This window comes from Vigna unguiculata, chromosome 4 (assembly GCF_004118075.2).
Source record: "Vigna unguiculata cultivar IT97K-499-35 chromosome 4, ASM411807v1, whole genome shotgun sequence".
Classification (NCBI taxonomy): Eukaryota; Viridiplantae; Streptophyta; class Magnoliopsida; order Fabales; family Fabaceae; genus Vigna; species Vigna unguiculata.
Window position 1 is genome coordinate 26,562,488 of NC_040282.1, and position 21,496 is coordinate 26,583,983.

Sequence of the window (21,496 nt, forward strand, 5' to 3'; positions counted from 1 at the left end):
GCATTTAGTAAGCACTTCTCAAGCAGTTTATTTTATTTTAATTGGGAAACTAGTCTGAAACTAGTGCATCACGGGCTGTATTTTGTTTTTGTGTTTTATATTAATATATTACATTAAAAGATATTTGATTTATATTTTGAACCAGAGGGAAAGAGATAATAAATATTTTTAACAGAGATAAAAGTAACTTAAATGTTGAGTAAATATATTTGTAGTTATTGTTTGTTAGTTGCACTGACATATTTTGTTTATAAATGACGGTGTAATTGTATGACGTATAATTGTATTGACAATAAAATTTAAATATTTTTATTTAGTAAAATTAATTTTGTAATAATATTTCATATTAATTGTGCAAAATTAAACTTGTAACCAATAGTTTCTTTTTTTAATTTTTAAAATTAGTTTTCTTGTGACGGACTATAGGGACAATTCCCATGTGAAACTCAACACTAATGAGATCTTAGTCTAATTTACATAAAAGATTAATATCACTTTCGATCCAAAATGTTAAAATAATGAGTTTATGGATCTTCTAAGGTGTTCAACTTTCTCATTTTTATCCAATGTGGGACTTAGATTCACACTTGGATTCCTAACAATCTCCCCTTCAATCTACCTTATAAGGTGTTCAACTTTCTTATTTCTACCCAATGTGAAACTTAAACTCACACTTGAATTTCCAACACTTTGTATAAATATATTGTATCGTATTATAATAAACTTTATATTTTTATCATGATTGAAATAAGGATTCAATTTACATAACTATATAAAAATTAGTATTTTTAATAATGATTTATAGAAAGGATTGTACACCATTGTAGATTGTTGGAACAATTTGACACTATTATTTACAATGATTTTTAAGTTTTTGGTATAATTACGGTGTAATAAATTATATGGGGGTGCAAAAAGCAAATGTAATATTGGAGTGTAGGGTGGATGATGAGTCATTATTTTTCTTTCATCTTGATGGATGTTTGATACTTAATTGTTTATTTTTAGTGCATTTTCATCAATTGGGCTTCATTGGGCCATTATTCAAAATTTTGATTAATTTGACATTAATTGGTCTAATTTTCATTCTTAATTATTTTTGGGAATTTTGTGAAGCAAATTTTGGAGCTTGGATGCTAATCATAAGGTGAAGAGAGAATTGCCACGTTATTTCCACATATTGCCACGTCATTTCCACATATTGCATCATCTGTGCCATGTCAATTAGTCTGTCCACGTCATTGGATCAGTAGTTTCAGCCTATAGTGGTATTTTTGTAATTTTGCACCCTATAATAGCACTTTTGTAAATATGTGAATATATGGTGATATGACAACAAAATTTAGGTCTCCTTTGGACGAGCAGCGCCCTTCTTCTTCCTCATGCTCCATTTTCACGTTTCTTAGCTTTGGAGGTGTCTTCTTCATTTTTGACGTTTTAACACTCATTATTCATGTTTTTATGCATTATTAACAACACCAATTGTTGGGTTTGCGTTTTCTGCAAATTTGGTAGCTTGGGCATTTAATTGTGTGGTTTGTAGTGACTTGGAACAACACCCATGTATGGGATTTTCAGTTTTTATATTACATAATCCATTTTCGTTCCATTGAAGCTTTAGAAATCTTGTTTGCTCTTGAACTTATATTTCAATATGACCCAACTTAGGGTTTGATGTTCTATTTTGGTTTTTTACGTTTTTGAATCTTCTCCCATGAGGTGTTTGCATTTTTGAAGTGTTTAATTGCTCCATTTTCATGGCTTGTTAAATTCATATATTGACTCCTTGATGAAAAATGCAATGAAGCATTGAGGTTGTGTTGGTTCTGAAATTTTTTCCCTCTCTTTATCTTGAATTCGTGGAGTGTATGTGGTTATGTTTATGCTTAATTTACAAATGGTTAAAATACCTTTTTGATCCCAATTTTCGTCGAGTTTTGTCAAATCAATCCTAATTTTTATTTTTGTGTAGGCTCTAATTTTCGTCAATTTTGTCCAATTTGGTCTTTTTTTGCTAACACCGTTTAAATAATTAACGTCCATGAACGGTGACTGCCATGTGTCATTTTGTGGTTTCTGAATTTTTTTTGAATTTTTTTAGTTTTTTTTTATTTTTTAAATGTTCACATGTCACCCCAACAACGTACCATGCGTCAGAGTCAATGTTTTATATTCGTTATTTTTGTTCAATTTAGTCTCAATTTATGTTAACATGAACCAATTTTTTCCCTGTCCAAATTGAAAACAAATTTAATTTCTATATTAAAGTTCATATTTTTTATTAAATATTTTATATAATATATTAAAATTCACATCAACTTTTATATAAAAATTAAATTTAGTCTCATCTTTAACATGGACAAAATTGGTCAATTTAAACAAAATTGGGATTAAATTGAACAAAAATAATAAATATAGGTACCAAAGTGAATATAAAACATTTACTCTGACATGTGACATGTTGCTGTGTTGACACGTGTACATTTAAAAAAAATTAAATAAAAAAACACGAAGTGACACATGACAATTATTGTTAATGATTTAAATGGTGCTAACAAAAAAGGATCAAATGAACAAAATTGACGAAAATTGGGACATATTTGAGCACAAAAATAAAATTAGGACTGATTTGACAAAACTTGACGAAAATTGGGACCAAAAAAGTATTTTAACCTTTATAGATTAAGTGCATATGTTTAGGTTGGGTTATATTCATGCTTAATGTATGTACTTTGGCTCTCACGAATTCATGGATATATTATGCATTGCTTAATTACGTATTGATACTGGTTTGTAACTTTTGCTTAGTGGGTTATTCTCTAGTGGATTGAGAGTAGGTAGATGTGTTAATTTGGTGGCCTATGATAAGTGGAACTATATTTGAATCAAGAAAGTCAATACGTTTTAATCATTGTTTCATTTCATTTAATTTGTTGTTAGCATTTTGTCAGTACTTGAATATGCCAACCCCTTATTGAATCTAGAAAGCTTTGATTGAAAACAATGGTCATTAGGAGACGAACTTGGGTTAACTCCTAAGTAATATATTTTGTTGTTTATTTTGGTTGGGTACGACCTCGATCAGCGGACTATTCCGTTGAAGACCTATAAATATGTGCTAAGTAATTGTTAGGTTGGTTTTAATAAAGTGTGTGCATGCATTGAGGTATTTTGGACAACGAAAGTGATTGGATGACTCCTAAATTCATACAACTTTTTTACTATTTTACATTGCATCGTCCATGGTAGAGACATTTCAATTTTTATTTTCTTTACTCAAAATCCATAGTGGCGAAATAGGGGTTTTAACACCGCTAGTTTGAAAATCGCGAGTGTTATAAGTTTAGGTTTCATATCTTTCCCATTATTTTCACTGATCTTCATTTGTGAACCCAAAATGGAAAGGTAGTCATTCGGTGTGCCTTTCTCCCTTCTCTTCGTTCATCATTTCGTTCCAGTTGTGTCGTCTTGGTAAGTGTAATCGAAAGGCGTTTTGAGGTTTTTTGCAACATCCCGTCAAGATATTACGAATTTTAATAAAATAAAGAAAAGTAAACAAATACACTGCATTTAATAATACCTTATTTCCCAAAAATGCGGGAAATTAAAATCTTTTATTAACGTACAATAAAATAACTGATTCATAGCGTATGAAACTAAACGTAATAACAAAGCCTCTCATCAGAGTTACAAAATATTTCAAAACAAAATAATATAAAACTCCCATGCTTTTTCCCCACTTTGCGGCTAAGCCTCACCAGCTCCACCTACAACATCATCTGCTCACGTGTACCGCGTACACGATCATCGCCAAACACAAGCACATAGGGTGAGCTAAAAGATAAAGCATAAATGTACACCAAACACACACACACACACACACACACACACACACACACACACATATATATATATATATATATATATATATACAATAATAAAATACATCAATAACATAAACTCTTCTTTTATCTCGCATGGCCACAATCATATCTTATATCATTCTATTTCCAAAGAACCTCCTCCTTTTCTATCACATGGCCACAACCATGTATATCAATGCACCTCGCAAAACACTCGTTCCCTTCCTTCCACTTGGCCACAACCATGTATATCAGTGTACATCAAGGAGACTCGTTCCAGCTCTTCCACATGGCCATAACCATGCTAGCAGTGTTCTACATCTTCTATGAAGTATCTCAAGGCGTCTTGCTGCCACACTTATCGACCACAACCGATAGAGCACGTGCGGGGACCATGCTACGGATCACACACCGTAACGCCAGGTGGAGTTCCCAAATACGAACATAGTCCGTAACGTCCCAGGACTACCAAACTCGTCAGCAAATCGCTGAGGAGGGCAATCCATCTGGATCCATCCGTACTGGCCACAACCAGCACACTCACACCGACAACACTCGCCAACCCGAGCCACAACTCAAGAGTTCCTCGTGTTCATCCGCTATCCCGAGCCACAACTCAAGGGAAGTCATTCCACGTGCTTAACCCCTATCCTGAGCCACAACTCAAAGATACGTTCCAGGCCACAACCCATGGAACACCAGCAAGCCTACCATCGAGATATCCTTAGAAGCCTTGTATACCATGCTTTACAAATTCCATCTCATACCATTAATACAACAATAACACATGCCTTGAATGCATAATGGCACCCTCGCTCGCTTAGGCTAAACGCCTTTGTTTAACTAGTTCAGCCTATCTCGCTTAAGCTAGACCCACTAGCTTAGGCGAGCCTCCAACACCTTTGCAGCCTACAAAGTCTCGCTTAAGCGAGGTCCTTCTTGCTTGGGCGAGACCCTCACTCACCAAGGATTAAAATGCCTCGTCTAGGCGACGAGTTCAACAAAACCACAAACCTTCCCTCGAGATCTCGCTTAGGCGAGAGGCTTTCGCCCAGACGCACTTCCGCTCAAAACAACAATCAATCCCGCTTGCGCGAGATGTTCAATCAAACCACACAAAAACACCCACGAATCCCGCTTTCGCCGAAGCAGAGCAAGCAAAAAGAGTTAAATCTGGCTCACCAAGGTTCGAACCCATGACCATAATAATGCCAAGTCAAAGCTAAACCACCATGCCAATTCACATACTTTTACAATCATGTTATCACCCAACATGACCATGTATAATATTAAAATTAATAATAAATCAAACAACACATAATTGGCATACATAGGACTCGAACCCAAGTCCTTTCACATAATCAAAGTACTCTTAACCACTTGAGCTAGTACTTTTCCACATCATATCCACCAGAATTTAATGTCATAATTACACTACTTACCTGCATTTATCAATCAATTATTTATTTAATTAATTAAATTCTGCAGATCTTACATTTTTAATGTTTTGGATTTCCTTGCTCTGTCATTGTTACTGATGTCATGTGTTATGATTCTTCAGTAATGTAGGTGTGGTTGTTTTGGCGGCTTTTGTTATTATTATCGTTCGTGGTGTGGGTGTTTTCGTGCTTCAATTTTCTTTATGGGTGGAATTTCTCCGTACTAGGTGGGTGATGAGAAATTCCTGAAATCTTAGGTTTAGGGTTTAGGTTTGATTTTTTTTTTTTGTGTCTTGGTTCACAATTGTGTGAACTTGGAACTTGGGAGAAATTTGTGCTCTATGAAATTTTGCCTTGTTATTGTAGTTTTTCGGTACATCATATGTAATTATCATTTCTTGTCACAAGTTGATATATTACTTTGCACTTATTGTTTTCATAATGGAACATTTGTCATTGGTCATTCATGTCTAGATTTTCTAGGGGTAAATTTAACAAGGGATTATGGTAAACTAGTTGACGATAATTGGACTGATCAAGAAATTTTACTACTTCTTAAAGCAATGGAGATTTACAATGAGAATTATAACGAAATTTTTGAGCATGTTGGTACCAAGTCAGAGGCACAATGTATTCTTCGTTTTCTTTGTCTGTCATCTAATGAAATCGATAAAGATGGTAATTGTAGCACAATAAGGTCATTATCCATAGAGATTTGGTAACTAAATCAATAATCTATAAATTACTTCAAGTTTGGCAATGAAATAGTAGCAAAGGTTTGATTTAATAGCTTAAAAGCATATTGAAATTAAAATTGAGAGAAGTGATGTTGATTAAAGACATTGGGATTGAACTTGGTTTCTTTCACTCAACTACACTACCCTTAATTATCTATAAATTATGTTCTTTATCTTAGTGTTTCTGAAAGTATGCTTATTTCTAATTCTAACCTCATGTTTGAGCATTAGAACCTAAGGGTGTCAGACGCAAGATGTCCCCATCCAAGTAGAGGAACCCTTGTATGAAAAACAAGACTTTTTAAACCAACTAAAGTTGATATCCATGTTTGGTATATACCAAGCATTAGGAAATTTAATTGAATCTAAACACTAGACCAGATGTCTCTACATCTAGTGCTGATGAGGTATGATGATTGGCCAACTCACCAAAGTAATAAAAGCAAATCAAATAACCAACAAGTAAAACAAGAACATAATAAATATATAACCAAGTGTAGTACAAAGAATTTAGAAGTTACATCCAATCCCAAGTAAAAAATAATGTTAGAACTAACTGTCAACTCAAGATCCATTGAGTGCCTACCTGCAATATACTTTTTGTACAACAACAATTGTTATTTGTGTAACATGGTGGATGAACCATAAATCATCGTTTAATTAGGTGGACCATGAATCTGTATATCAACCATAAACGTATTGGGTTTGGTTAATCACTAGGTTTAAGTCTTATTATAGAAGAAGTAAACGATAATATGTTAGAACTAATTGTCAACTCATGATCTATAAGTCTCTACTCGTGATGCACTTTTTGTACAACAATAAGTGTGGCTTGGGTAACATGGTGCAATAGAATTTGAACTAAATGAACAACTTAACATACGATGTTGGGATTGTTATACACCTTTATGTGAACCATGTGCAAAGTAGTGGTCATCCTCTTAGATGATCCTTTTAATGGAAGCATGTGAGAAGGTAGATATTTGTGTGTGATAAAGTAGTGTCTGTGACTATGTTTTTGTGTTTTGTTTCATTCAATGACTAAATAAAATATTGTGTGCAAAATGTGTAAGGGAGGTAGCCACTTAATGAAAAAGTGATTGTACAATATGAAATATCTAATAAATGAATGGATGGTAGTAATTTTTAGCCATAATTTTGTCCTCCACTTTAGTTTCAAAAGCTTTGGACCACACTTTTACATGTGTTATTTTTTAGTTTAAGCCACATTTATTAAACTAGTGTTTTATGCGAAATAAATTCTTTTACTTTTCTATTGATTGTTTATACATGACTTTAAAAGGCAAAACTTGTTATATATCTTCAAATAACAACATTACACAACTATAATTGAATCCACACAATGATCATAAATAATTCAAACATATAATTCAAAGTAAGAATTCAAGCTACATGATCAAAATAGTTGTGTTGAAGTCATAAGTAAGATGAACTTATCAAAGTTAAAGCTACAAAGTTAAGAAACAACACACGTAGAATTTTCTTTACTACACAAGAATAATTTAATTATTTTGAAATATTGTTTTCATTGTCTTAATGGTCCTTACTCTTGATACTCTTCATTGTCTTCATAGTCTTGAAGCTACAAAATATACAAAAATATAGTGTCAAATTTTTTCATATTATACATTTTGATAAAAGTTAATTAAGTATAATCGAATAAAAAAAGGTATTAATGTAAATTAGGTAAATTCAATTCATCATTGCCTATGTTTTCTTCACTACCTACCTAATAAGGACATTTCTTCAAATGAAAATGAAATGTGAATATTTTTTTTGTAAAACAACTTACATTGTAGAGATTTTTGTGTGATTAAAGATATTGACACAAGAATACTTATTATAAGGTATATTAGATTATTAACCTTTTAAGTATGGTAAAAGTATTAATACTATTATTATTATCTTTTAAAATAAAACTAATTAAAATATTGGCTATAAAATTTAAAATATTTTGAACAATTTATAGCAATGTTAAACCTTCAATAATTGTTAAATAATAACAAAATATGATATATTTTGTAATTGTTTTTAACGGTTAAAATATAATAAAATAAAAGTAAATTTTGTAGTAGTTTTTAACTGTTAATAAATACTTTTTTTTTCTATCCACAATATCTATAACTATATTTTTTTGTCATAGTGTTTTTATCATGTGGAATTCTAACGGGATTTGAAGTGTAATGTCCCATTTAATATAGAATAAATTCACCTGTATAACCATTAGAATTATCCAGAATGTACTGGAAGAGAAAGTTAAGGCACACCACGATGGCATTAACAAAACAAAAAGTAATAGTTTGACAGTTGATCAAAAGCTCGCTCCTAAAGCAAGATATTACATAGGCAACCGTGCCTACAGATATTACTTGAGGGAAAGAGATCCAACTCAAGCCTGGCTACACTACAGAATTTCCATCACCCTTGTGACCACTAGAGGTTTCCACATCTGCTCACATCAATAATTGCAAAAAGGAAAAACCACACACAAGAAGACAACACAAACAAGAAAGGGTAAGCTAGAGTAAAAAGGTTTTATCATACTACTAAGCATGCAACTTATAAGCCAAGACCACATAAATCAACCAAGCCTGTGATAGCAATCAAGCAAGACTCTAAGACTCAATTATCCGAATACATATAATCAATCAAATTCACTAGATGCTGCACTTGTGGTGGCCTCTACTGCTCTACAGAGTCATTGCCAATGGGTTTCACCCTACCAGCACAAGGTTAGCCTTCAAACATCTAAGGTCGTTATTCTGCCAAAGACTAGGGTCTCCTGCTACTCTCACCACTTGAGTCAGTACACTCTACGTTAGACTAACTGACTCCTTAGAGCTCCAGGATGCAATCCTTACTTGAATCCTTACTTAATTATATATTGAGGCACCACCATGAAACTTACTAACAGGTTCGTGGAATTATGTCCATTACTTGAGGCACCACCATGAGCTCTCATCAAGAGGGTCATGAAATTACGTCCATTACATAAGGCACCACAATGAGCTCTCACTAAGAGAGTCATGGAATTACGTCCATTACATGAGGCACCACCATGAGCTCTCACCAAGAGGGTCATGGAATTACGTCTATCACATGAGGCACCACCATGAGATCTCACCAAGAGATTCATGGAATTACGTCCTAACCATACCATAGCCATGTCTCACCAACCAATCATAGATTTATCATGCATACCAATCTCATGCCAATATTTAACCAACCATCCAACCATGTTTCATACGCATAATCATATCAAGCTCATTAATTCTAGTCCCAATAAATCATATAGAGCATGCATGGCATCATACTTGAAACTATTTAAATCACATATCATCCAATCATGTGAAATACCCACGAATACAATCAACTATGTCAATCTCGCTCAGGCTAAAGAGCTTTCGCTCAGGCGATAGGAACCCCTCGCTCAAGCTACTAGCTCTCGCTTGCGAGACTGCAAACAGAGGGCACGTCGAGGTCTCGCTCAAGCTAGCCCATCTCGCTCAGGTGAGACTACTCTCACTCAAGCAAATGGCTTTCGCTTAGGCGAGCCCTCGAAACTGAGAGGGAGTGAGTTACAGCTGCTCTCGCTCAAGCGAGAGCTCCTCGCTTAAGCGAGAGCTTTTCGTTTTGAGTGACCACTCCGTTCGCCTGGGCGAGTTCAACAGAACTCATTGCTCTCATGCATTCAAAACCAAAAAAGTTTATCTCAAGCACCTATAGTTAATTCTCACAGAGGTACAAACATCATTCAATCATTTTAAACATAAGACAGAGGCAAATGCAGGCAATATACTAAAAAACGTGAAAAACTCTAGTTTCCCTTACCTGAACAGAGGCTAGTAGACAACGGTAAACACCAAACAGTGAGCACCATGTAACATTCAGACCGGATATTATGCATTTAAATAATAAAACAAAGAAAATAATAATTAACTTCATTCAATGAAACAACATTTCCCAAAAACACGAGAAATTTAAAACTTTTATTACACCAGTACTTGTCTAAAATCTATGATTATAAACTTCCATTATAATTATAAAAGCCTCATAATGCGAAGATTACAATTTATTCAAAACATAGTAAATTATCAAGTCATCAATCTCTGATAAATTCTCCCCAAGACTAGCCCTGCTTCGGCTCTATGCCTCACCAGATCCACCTGCAACATCATCTGCTCACATGTACCGCGTACACGATCATTGTCAAACACAAGCAGATAGGGTGAGCTAACATAATAAACACACACACACACACACACACACACACACACACACATATATATATATATATATATATATATATATATATATATTATTCATATAAACATAACAAAACACATCAAAAGAATCCCCTCCTTTAACCCCACATGGCCACAACCATGTTCGATAATAAATTCACATAAAAGGAATTTTATCCTTCGGTTTCACATGACCACAACCATGGTTTGATATCCAACTACCACATGAATCTCATTCTTTCCTTCCACATGGCCACAACCATGTTGACCGTGCTCTACATCTTCTTGTGAGTACCTCAAGATGTCTTGCTGCCACACCTATCAGTTACAACCGATAGAGCACGTGCGGGAAACCATGCTACGGATCACACACCATAATGCCAGGTGGAGTTCCCAATACGAACATAGTCTGTAACGTCCCAAGACTACCAAACTCATTAGCTATGTATTGAGGAGGGTAATCTATCTGGATCCATCCGTACTGGTCACAACCAGCACACTCACACCGGCAACACTCGCCAACTCAAGCCACAACTCAAGAGGTCCTCGTGTTCATCCGCTATCCCGAGCCACAACTTAAAGGACGTCATTCCGAGCCACAACTCAGAGAATGCCACGTGCTTAACCCCTATCCTGAGCCACAAATCAAGGGATACGTTTTGAGCCACAACTCAAGGAACACTAGCAAGCCCACCTTTGAGATATCTTAGAAGCCTTATAGACCACACATTACAATTCAAACACTAACCAAACCAATATAGCATAATCGATTGCCTTGAAACACACAATTCCTTCATCCTTCACTTAAGCTTGAAGCCTTCGCCTAAGCACCCAAGCCTACCTCGCTTAAGCTAGGTTACCTCGCCTGAGCGAGCACCTCGCACAAAACAACCTCGAACTCTCGCTTGGACGAGCCTTACTCGCTTGGGCAAGACCACATTTCGCCCATAAAACCAAACTCCCGCCTAGGCAGCGAGTTAAGCCAAATGTAAAATCATCCTCGAATTCTCGCTTAAGCGAGGGACTCTCGCCTGAGCGAGACACTCCTTCGCCCAAAACAGGGCTTCACGCCTGGGCGAGATACCCAAGCACCACCTCCAAACACTCACGGGTTCTCGCTTAGGCTAGGCACACTCGCCTAAGCGAGATGACCTGTCGCCCAAGGCCAGAATCCTCCGCCTGAGCGAGACGCTCGAGCCGAAACAATGTTCGAGTCTCTGTTAATCTCGTCAAGGCTTTTACACTGTTTACGCACGCACGCACCGGCAAACATGCCCAATTCACACACCAATTCATACCAATCATTTGTAAACAATGCACAAACATATGAACACAATGTATACCACATATAGTCCCCCAAAATCTAAGTTGGAACCCCAAATAACATATCCAGTGCATGAACCCATCACATTCATATAATTAGGTAAGAATTTCGATTAATATCACCAAGACACCCAAACCCATGATTAACATCATATATGGCACTACTTTCATGGCCCAAACTCATCAAAATCATATGCATATACAACAATACGAAAATCTGGGTTCAGCTCCCCTAACTTGGATGCCTTTGCATAGAAAAAATGCAGATTTTTTAGAATCCCTCCTTGATCGCTAGACAACCTAACACCTCCCCTTTAATCAGCTCTCAATTGTTGCAATCCTCCTAACTCCCTCTCAATTTTCGCACACTTCACAGAGCTCTCAGGAAACAGCCTCTCAAAACCCTTTTCCTCTCTCAAATTTTGCCTTTTAAAGGGCTTTAATGCTAGGTTAATGTGCTAAAACGAAAATAAGCTTAAATGATGGTTTTAATTGCAATTCAAGGGCCGCTATTTAGTTTTTTTCAGCCCCTCTTGGTTGCCCCCTTTTAGGGTTTTCTCTACCCTTTCATATTTAGGCCACAACTAATTTTTAGCAAAAAGAGAGCTAACTTTGAGTTTTCCAAGATTCAAACCCATACCATGCCAATTGTTAATTCAATGCATAACCATTCAACCAATTCATGTTTTATGATAATTCACATAATTCTATACTTATGTTATCACTCAACATGATCATGCATATTATTAAAATTAATAATAAATCAAACAACACAAACATACATAGGAACCCAAGCCCTCTCACATAAACAAAGTACACTCAACCATTTGAGCTAGTACTTTTTCACATCGCATCAATCAATATTTAATGTCATAAAGGCTCTCACTACCTGCATTTATTAATTAATTAATTATTTAATTAATTAATTTTCACAGGTCTTACACACCACTGCTCCGGGAACAACTTTGTGAGCTGAAAACACTAACACCAGAACCAAAACGAGGTTACTACGATGAACCTAGTTGGAAACACGAAAGTAAAGCTAGAGAAGAGAAGATATGGGTTGAAGACCAACTTACGTGAAATAGAAATGGAATTTAACTAGCTTGATGAAGAACAGGGCCAAACCCTAACAGAGCTCTGAAAAGGGAGAAGAGTAAAAAGAGGTTGTCTTGCGAAATGAGGGCAAAATGAGAGGGATTAGGGCTGTAAAAGGGTTTTGGGGCACCCTATGGGTTGGCCTTAGGCCCAACAGATAAGGCCAGACCCTTACACATTAAGAACAGAAAAAGTGGGTCTTACATGAAGAGTCACAAATTTCATATGTAATGATTTTTAACCGTTAAAACTTGTAATTTTAATCTCACAAATATCCATTTTTTTAGTGTAAATGCTATCAAAATTATTTCTAATATATTTCTTATAATTTAAAAAACATATAGAATTTAAAATATTAGAAATGTTTTTTATATTTGAAAAAAAATAATTTAGGAGTAATATTTAAAAATGATACAAATATAATTAATGATAATAAAGTTTTAAAATTATGTTAATATAAATTCAATAAAAATACTTAAAATATTAAAGATTATAATTAATTATTCTTAATATTTAATTTAATTGTGAAACTAATAATAATTATTATTTTAAAATTTTGCAAAGACAAACAATAATAAAAAAAATTGACTGATAATTAATGTTAATATAAAATTAATTTGTATTGAAAATATTTATATTAAATTTGATTTATAACTTAAATTATTAATAAACTGTGTCTTTCTCTAATTGAGGATTCTTCCTTTATTTTTAACGAAAAAGAATATACTTCTAACTTAAATAAACCTTAGAAACTCTAATATCTTAATCCTAAGAGATAAAATAAAATGTTCTATTAAATCCAATAACACACATTGTTAAAGTGCTATTAAATCTCAATTATTCAATAACATATCAACTAATCAAATACGTTTAAAGGACTTAATTTTCATGATTGAAAATGAGACGAAAAATGCATTTTTATTTTGTTATGTGATGAGTTTGTTCTAATATACAAGAGATTAATGGTAAACCTAAGGTCTTTTCGAACATGGTGGGAATCAAGAATGAAAAGTAAAATTTAGACAAAATTAAAATCACAAAAAGATAATTTATAATGAGCAAATATAATAAAATTTAAAGATTTTCTTTTCTATTTACGTAAAAAAAAAAATCCGTTTCTTGTTCCTTCTGCTCTGATCCTCCCCTCGCCGCCGCACACCACCATTTTACTGTTCCTGAAATATTCGTAATTCAAGTTCAGTTTTAGTTCTACTTTTCACATTTTTAGAAATTGAAGCATTGCACGCAGTTGCAGGGAGCACTGAATCTATTTCTCATAACCCTAATGTTGGTTAACCAAAACCTCTTCTTCTGCATCCTTTTCCACCATGACTGATTCTCACGTAAATCACAACGACCCATCTCTCGCTACCGATTATGATGCACCAGAGGGTAATGCCTACTATTTTAGTTTCCTTAATTTTGATCTTCATGTTTTAGTTTCTGCACCCTCTTTCTCATCCATCAACGTTCAGTTACCAATTTGAAGGTTTTTTCACTATTTAGGGATATATTAACTTTTGGTTTACTTTAGAGATCATTTAGTAAAAAAGGTAATCCTTCAGGGATGAAATTTAGGGTTTATTCTTATATTGAATAAGCATTGTGATTTAATTTTTGTATCAATTTCTCTGTATTACTTTTGATGCCTTGATCTGCCCTGTGATGTCTTCTAGACATGTGTTTTGGGAATTCAGAAAATATCAACCCAATTGAGTTCATTTTTGTGTTTGTGAATTTAGATGCTGGGGAAGATGTGAAGCTGAGGTCTAGGGACCAAAGACTGGCTCTGCAAGGTGAGCCAAAGTGTGTTATATGTGGCCGCTACGGTGAATACATATGTGATGAAACTGATGATGATGTTTGCAGTTTGGAATGCAAACAAGCAGTGCTTGGAAGAATTGCGAAAGCATTGGCTCCTTATGGAAATCTTCTGCCACCTAAAAAGATTCCTATGGTTGATGAATGTTTTTATGTTAGTGATGCTGATAACAAATCAGGGGCAGAATCTATGGCTAGTGACCTTAGAACGAAACTTGACATTCATGTGAAGGGTGATGTAGAGGCACCGGTTTTGTCATTCTCTGCCTGTAACCTCCCTGATAAGCTACTCCACAATATAGAAGCAGCAGGGTATGACATGCCTACACCTGTCCAGATGCAAGCAATCCCTGCTGCTTTGACGGGCAAAAACATGCTTGTTTTGGCCAATACTGGATCTGGGAAATCTGCTTCGTTTCTTATTCCTATAGTTTCTCGCTGCGTGATTCATTGCCGGCAATATGTTTCAGATAAGAAGAAGCCTTTGGCTATGGTGTTAACACCCACCAGAGAGCTCTGTATACAGGTTGAAGAGCATGCTAAGATGCTTGGCAAGGGATTGCCTTTCAAAACAGCACTTGTGGTTGGTGGTGAGGCCATGGCTGGACAACTCTATCGCATTCAACAAGGGGTGGAATTGATTGTAGGAACCCCAGGAAGACTTGTTGATCTTCTAAGTAAGCATGAGATTGAGTTAGATGATGTGATGACTTTTGTTGTGGATGAGGTGGACTGTATGCTGCAAAGGGGTTTTAGAGATCAGGTCATGCAGATATACAGTGCTCTGTCACAACCCCAGGTCTTGATGTATTCTGCAACAATGTCTAATGATTTAGAGAAGATGATTAACACTTTGGCGAAAGGTACAGTGGTTATCTCTGTTGGAGAACCTAATAGTGCAAATAAGGCTGTGAAGCAGGTAGCTATTTGGGTTGAGTCAAAGCAAAAGAAGCAGAAGTTGTTTGACATTTTGACAAGTGTGAAGCATTTTAAGCCACCTGTTGTAGTATATGTAGGATCCAGACTTGGAGCAGATCTTCTGGCTAATGCTATTACAGTTGCCACAGGAATTAAAGCAGTTTCAATTCATGGGGAGAAGTCTATGAAGGAAAGGAGAGAAATAATGCAGTCCTTTTTCATGGGTGAGGTCCCAGTGGTTGTGGCTACTGGAGTTTTAGGCAGAGGGGTAGATCTGCTGGGTGTAAGACAGGTTATTGTATTTGACATGCCTAATTCCATTAAGGAATATGTACATCAGATTGGAAGAGCATCTAGAATGGGAGAGGAAGGTGAAGGTATAGTTTTTGTGAATGAGGAAAATAAGAATGTTTTTGCTGACTTAATTGATGTTCTGAAATCTGGTGGAGCAGCTGTGCCTCGGGAGCTTGCCAATTCACGGTACGCCACAGGGTTTTTCTATGGTGGGAAGGCTTCGAAAAAGAGAAAGAACACAGGATAAAGTTTCTTATTGCAGTTTTCTATCTTCATGTTGTCAACATAGAAAACTGCAATAGAAAATACATGTATATGTTATATTTTTGATGAAATGTTTTTCATCAGACATTCAAATAAGCAGAATTTGTGACACAACTAGAGACGTTGTTATGCTTTTGGGATTGTTAGATTAGAAAGTCTCATATCTGTTTTAACCTATAATAAGCAAACACATAAAGGTTAGGATTGGAGAAAGGGATGAGATCTAACTGCTTCTGATTATATTGTCTTTCTGTTGTTGAAATGTTGAGAAGAAAAAAAGGGGTAAAAAGAGTATCCAATGGAGATTCGGTCCAAATTTTTTATGCTTGGAACCCAATTTAGCGATTATGGAGAGAATAGCATCTTTATCTAATCTTGTGCTTTGAAGTGGCTTCTGCAATGTATGTCATGTTTTTGGCTTATCCATTGTCTTTGTCTAAAAATAATATTTGATTTACATACTTTAACAATTATACTTAATTACAATGACCAAAGCCTCAATTATTATTTAGTATTGTCTTTGTTTCCATGTAACATTCTCATTAATGGAAATTACTACGACAGTCTCTTTTCCACAATTTCTTTGCACTCCCTCAAATTTAAAAATGACCATTTTCGAAATGGCCACTTAAAAAAAGTGAAGCATTAATCAAGCAATGTTAACAGAAAAATTTTGATAAATCATAAAATTATTTGTCAATTTTACTATCCAGTACTTGACTTCTTTTAAAATGCAATATTAACTAGAAAAATCACTTGTTAAAATTATATTAATTGCACATGTAAAAATCAAATAGAGTTACAAAAATTTCCAGCCTTGATATTCTATCCCTTATTATTCTCAAAACTACTCCTTACACTTCAGAAGCATCTGGCTGTGGTCCTACTTCCACAGATATGTTTAGACACCACTCAAATAACCAGAAGATTTTTTTTCTCCATTAATTAAGGGAAATAGCCTTTAAGATACTTGTGAAAGGGCAAGCAATAGATAATGCAATCAAAATCATTCTTAAACAGAATATGTAAATAATTAAATGAAGAAACCCGGACAGCAACACCATAGCACTTAAAAATTTAAATTCATGTAACAGAAGAAACTACGTGACAACTAGCAGAATTGGTCCTTTCATGTTGTTGAAACAGTATGGTCATATGCTAGAGAGAGACCAACTTTTATTAAATATAATTAGTGAGACCAACTTCATATATACAAATCAACAACTCTACGCAGGATTAAGTGAGTTAGGCATGATATGATCTCCAGAATCAAAATTTTAGGATTGAGATTCCCAATCCATGCAAAACCTTCAAAAGCATATACAAATTTCTTACTTGAAGAACAAGCAAAAATTATGTTATTTTATGAGAAGAAGAAACAACAGTTGAATATTCTATGATGCTGCTCATCGAATAGGACTAAATGATAAACAAGGCCAGAAAATTTTACAAACATACTTGTGTAGAATCCTGGATTTTTTTGGCACTAAATGCTTCAGCTTTTAAACATAATCCTATGTTTAAGAATCGAGAATATTCATTCTATACACAGAAAAATCTTTAGGAATGTGATATTATATTTTCTATAATCTGCAGATTAGTTTAGTTTTTTATTCAGTCTCAACTTTGAGAGCAGTTTCCTTCAATGCAAGCTTTCTTTTCTTTTGAATTTGGTGGACAAATTCAGAAACCACTAGATGAAACTTCACTGTAGGCTTACGATTATTAGGGATAGCATTCCCTAACCCAGCCCTTCTTAACGCACGAGCTAAACACCTTTCACCAAATTGAAGATGAGTTGGGCATGCAGCAGGAACCACCGATTTCAATACTGGTTTATTACAAAATGAAGGCCCTGCTGGCAAACTGAAAAAAAGCCAAGAACTCCGTGAGAAATGTTGTCTGCTCCAGATATTGCAAATGAAAAATATGTAAGAAATCTCGTGTGTGGCAAATATATATGGTCTAATAATTAAATGAAGTGAGATGACCCTAATAACTTTTACTTATTTAGTGAAGGAAGTGATATATATCCAAACAAAATGAAGCCACGTCTGCGTCTGCCTGATAAAGTATGTCTCTAGATTTCAAATCAAGTATAGAAATCTAAAAAGAGGAAAGAGAAATAAAAGTTTATATTCCACATAGCAATTTCTACAAGTTTAAGGCATCAATCTTCCCCAATGGATAATGGTTAGTATTTCTACACTTCCTTATTGATGAGAACTATGAATTCTGAAGATTCTCACCCTAGATTATTTTATAATAGTTAGTATTTCTACACGTCCTTATTGATGAGAACTATGAATTCTGAAGATTCTTAGCCTAGATTATTCAAACATAAAGGTTTACATCACAAGGAAAGAGACAGAAAGATTGATTTACCAATTGTAGGTACGAGGACCAGTATTCATTACAGAGCTCGCATTCAATAGCTTAATCCAGCAAAATAGGCTAAGAAATCTAAAATTTTACAAGAAAGATCTTCCATATCGAACCTAAAATTGGCATAGTGCAACATGATTTATATAGGTCCAGTGAGTACTGAAATTATCACTATTTAGCAAGCTACTATGACATGCAAATAGCAAGAAATCACAAAGGTCTACATATATGTTGGAAGTTCTGCAAATCGCATTCCTGTAAGTAATGTAACATACCAATTCCTAAAAGAGATGCTGACTGGTAAAGTGCAATATGCTGAATACTATCAAGAATTTGAATCAAACTCCTCTTTCAGACAAAATATGTGTCAGGTCTGAACCTTTGAACTTAGAAATGGGTTCATTTTTGCAAGAGGAGTTTAACTTTCATTTGACACCATGAGTCACAAGGTTGGATACTTTCTCTCATAAATAAGATTTTGAGTGACAAAATTATTGAAGCATTACAGATTTGTAAACAGGTTGAACTAGTAAGTAATGTGTTAGATTACTGTTTTCAATTTTCGGAATCCACAACTTCTATTGCATATTTTGTGGATTCACTTTTTTTGCTCTTTTAGCTTATAAACTCGAGAAATGTTTGAGGTAGCCCATAAATGAATTAATGTCATAGATAAAAGATTAAGAGGGACACTCTAAAGTGCAGAGGCTGAAACACAAATTAATGGTTGTTATTTCTCTTAAAAAATCAATTAGAAAATATATTTACCAAAACTAAACAGAAGTATAGAAACACTGATTATTTTTTTACTGTACAACTTGCGACAAAATGTTTTGGATCTAGAATGTTATGCAACTACCCACCCAACCCCCCACTTCTAAGGGTGTATTTGGATTTCAATTGGAACACCCAAACCAACTTTTAGTTTTCATTGAACATTGTACAAACATGTTTCACTTCTTTTTTTCAAATAGAGTTAAAAGCAAAATTTACCTTTCAACTTCAATTGACTAACTTAATTTCCTAACTAAAATCCAAACACAAAAGGGCATGTTTGTTTTCAGTTTAAACAGTCCAAACTCCAATTGAACTCCACTAAACATGAAACAAGCTTTTAATTCAATTGAGGTTTGGGGTCTTCTAATTGGAAAAAACAAAATCCCTAAGTGTATGCTTGTTTTAGGTAAAACACACATTCCAAAGCTCCATTCAAGTGAAACCTTCTCTCATGAAGGATTTATCTTCGAGGCAGCGGAATGATGTTTCAAACACACCATAAGGATATGTTTGCTTTTACATTCAGAATGCAAACAAGACACATACTTCACTGTGTGATTGTTTCAGCAAATTCTAACTTTCCAATTCTCCTAGAACCCAATCCTCCTCTCACATTGGATTGGCATTCAACATGACCGAAGCCAAATCAAACACAGTCTCACTTTGGGTGCTTCAAAAGTTGTGTAACCAATGAACCAAACACACTAAGCCAACCTAGTGGATACTGAAGCTAAAATAGCCAACGGTAAACTGAAGCACAGCAAAGTAATCAATTTTCCACAGCCAAACAACTAACTTAGGGAAACAAAATTCATTGAAAAAATTAGACAATAAAACGACAACCTCTCTTCTTCTTCCACTAACCTCACAGGCCCTAGAACCACACTATTCATGTAATCCATCAAACTAAGCTATACATACTCAATCATTAAATTAGTTTCAAACACGAGTTCTGTAAATTAAATTAGCATACAAAAAAGGTTCCAAAACGAAATAGCATTCCAAATAAAAAAAAAGGACATTAAAGTGTATTTTTATTATATATTTAATTTTAATTTCACTTTTCACATTATTTTCCAATTTCAATTCAATATCCAAAGATATAGTTTCAATTTGAAATAATAAAAAATCACAGTAGAAAAAAGAACTCACTTCTTCGCAACAGCTTTGCATCCCTGATATAGCTTCTGTTTGGAATCGGACAGTATATGAGCGTGACAGTATATCGTCATAGCCATGGCCTTAGTCTTGCAGCCGCTGAAACGACACCGCACGATATCGTCGCCGCCACCGACGCCAGTGACGACGCCGTTTGGATTGTTATTGTCACCCTCGTTGTTGTGATCCTCCTTGAAAGGGCTCTTCCCATAGGTCCAACTGTAGTTTCTGTACTTGGACCTCAGTTCCTCCATTAGGGCCCAATAGTGGGTCCGGTAGCACCGCGTCAGCTGCCTCACTCGCCGGAGCCGCCGCTGGAGAACCTCCTTCCGAGTCAGAAACCGCGACTTCGCCAGCGCCGCGTCCTCGTCAGCACCGTTGACAGTCACCGGACGCGGCGGAGATGAGGTGGAACCCAACTCGACCATGGATGCTGATTCAGTCGCCAACTCTCACAAGGGATACAAGTGACACCGGTTTCTCGCTGGAAATTGAAGAGTTCGTTAAGTTTTTTTTTTGTATGGTTTGATTTTGAATGTTGAGAGAAGAAACAAACAACTTTTAACTTAGAACTTAGTCCCTGCCAGAGCCAGCTATCAATGCATTAAATTGTTTTTTGAAACAAATGTAAAATTATTCAGAACGTTTTTTAACTCCATTATAGATGCACTTGTTTTTTACAAAGACAGTAAGACATTCATTAATGTTCTTGGAGATAATTTTAACTATTTTGCAATCAAGATAATAATTTAATTAAAATATTTGTTATAATATATATATATATATATATATATATATTGTTATTTAATTATATTTTGAAATGAAACTTATAACTTCTTTTATATTTCTTTTAAATTTGTAATTAATGTAATTATAATTTATTTTGATAGATAATAAATTATGCAGCAGTTAAGTAAGTTACACTTTGATTATTTATTATATCCGATATTATATTTTATAAGATTAATTCAATTCTATATTTGGTATTAATTTTCTAAATTTAGTTAATTTTTAATACATTGTAGATAGTGAACGGATGTGAACAATAAATGTCACGTGTTATCCCATCATTTTTTTAATTTTTTAAATTTTTTCTTAATTTTAAAAATGTCCATGTTAAGTCTGAGGTGACATTATTTTAATTTTACACCAAT

General features: G+C 34.6%; 2 protein-coding genes across 3 annotated transcripts; one reads left to right on the forward strand and one right to left on the reverse strand.

Moving 5' to 3' along the window:
• The first annotated feature begins 13,823 nt into the window (after positions 1 to 13,823).
• On the forward strand, positions 13,824 to 16,325 carry LOC114182166 (DEAD-box ATP-dependent RNA helicase 41). 2 transcript variants are annotated; one of them, XM_028068959.1, is made up of 3 exons: positions 13,824 to 14,117; positions 14,468 to 14,521; positions 14,595 to 16,325. In XM_028068959.1, the coding sequence occupies exon 3, from the start codon at positions 14,680 to 14,682 to the stop codon at positions 16,003 to 16,005; it is 1,326 nt and encodes a 441-aa protein (XP_027924760.1). In that variant the 5' UTR covers positions 13,824 to 14,117; positions 14,468 to 14,521; positions 14,595 to 14,679; the 3' UTR covers positions 16,006 to 16,325. The 2 variants fall into 2 exon arrangements, with proteins under 2 accessions (XP_027924760.1, XP_027924759.1); XM_028068958.1 differs by having other exon boundaries at positions 14,468 to 16,325.
• Positions 16,326 to 17,360: 1,035 nt separating this feature from the next.
• Positions 17,361 to 20,929, reverse strand: LOC114182167 (INO80 complex subunit D-like). The gene is made up of 2 exons (XM_028068960.1): positions 20,337 to 20,929; positions 17,361 to 17,888 (listed from the first exon to the last, which is right to left on the reverse strand). Exons 1-2 carry the CDS (start codon positions 20,768 to 20,770, stop codon positions 17,633 to 17,635), a joined length of 690 nt encoding a protein of 229 aa, XP_027924761.1. The 5' UTR covers positions 20,771 to 20,929; the 3' UTR covers positions 17,361 to 17,632.
• Positions 20,930 to 21,496: the final 567 nt, after the last annotated feature.

Excerpts from the sequence above, each read along its gene's own strand:
- LOC114182167 (XM_028068960.1), bottom strand. The coding sequence starts at position 20,770 with ATGGTCGAGTTGGGTTCCACCTCATCTCCGCCGCGTCCGGTGACTGTC. Across the intron at positions 17,889-20,336 it reads TGCAAAGCTGTTGCGAAGAA|TTTGCCAGCAGGGCCTTCAT; the intron begins GTGAGTTCTTTT and ends GCTTTTTTTCAG.
- LOC114182166 (XM_028068958.1), top strand. The coding sequence starts at position 14,054 with ATGACTGATTCTCACGTAAATCACAACGACCCATCTCTCGCTACCGAT. Across the intron at positions 14,118-14,467 it reads CGATTATGATGCACCAGAGG|ATGCTGGGGAAGATGTGAAG; the intron begins GTAATGCCTACT and ends TTGTGAATTTAG.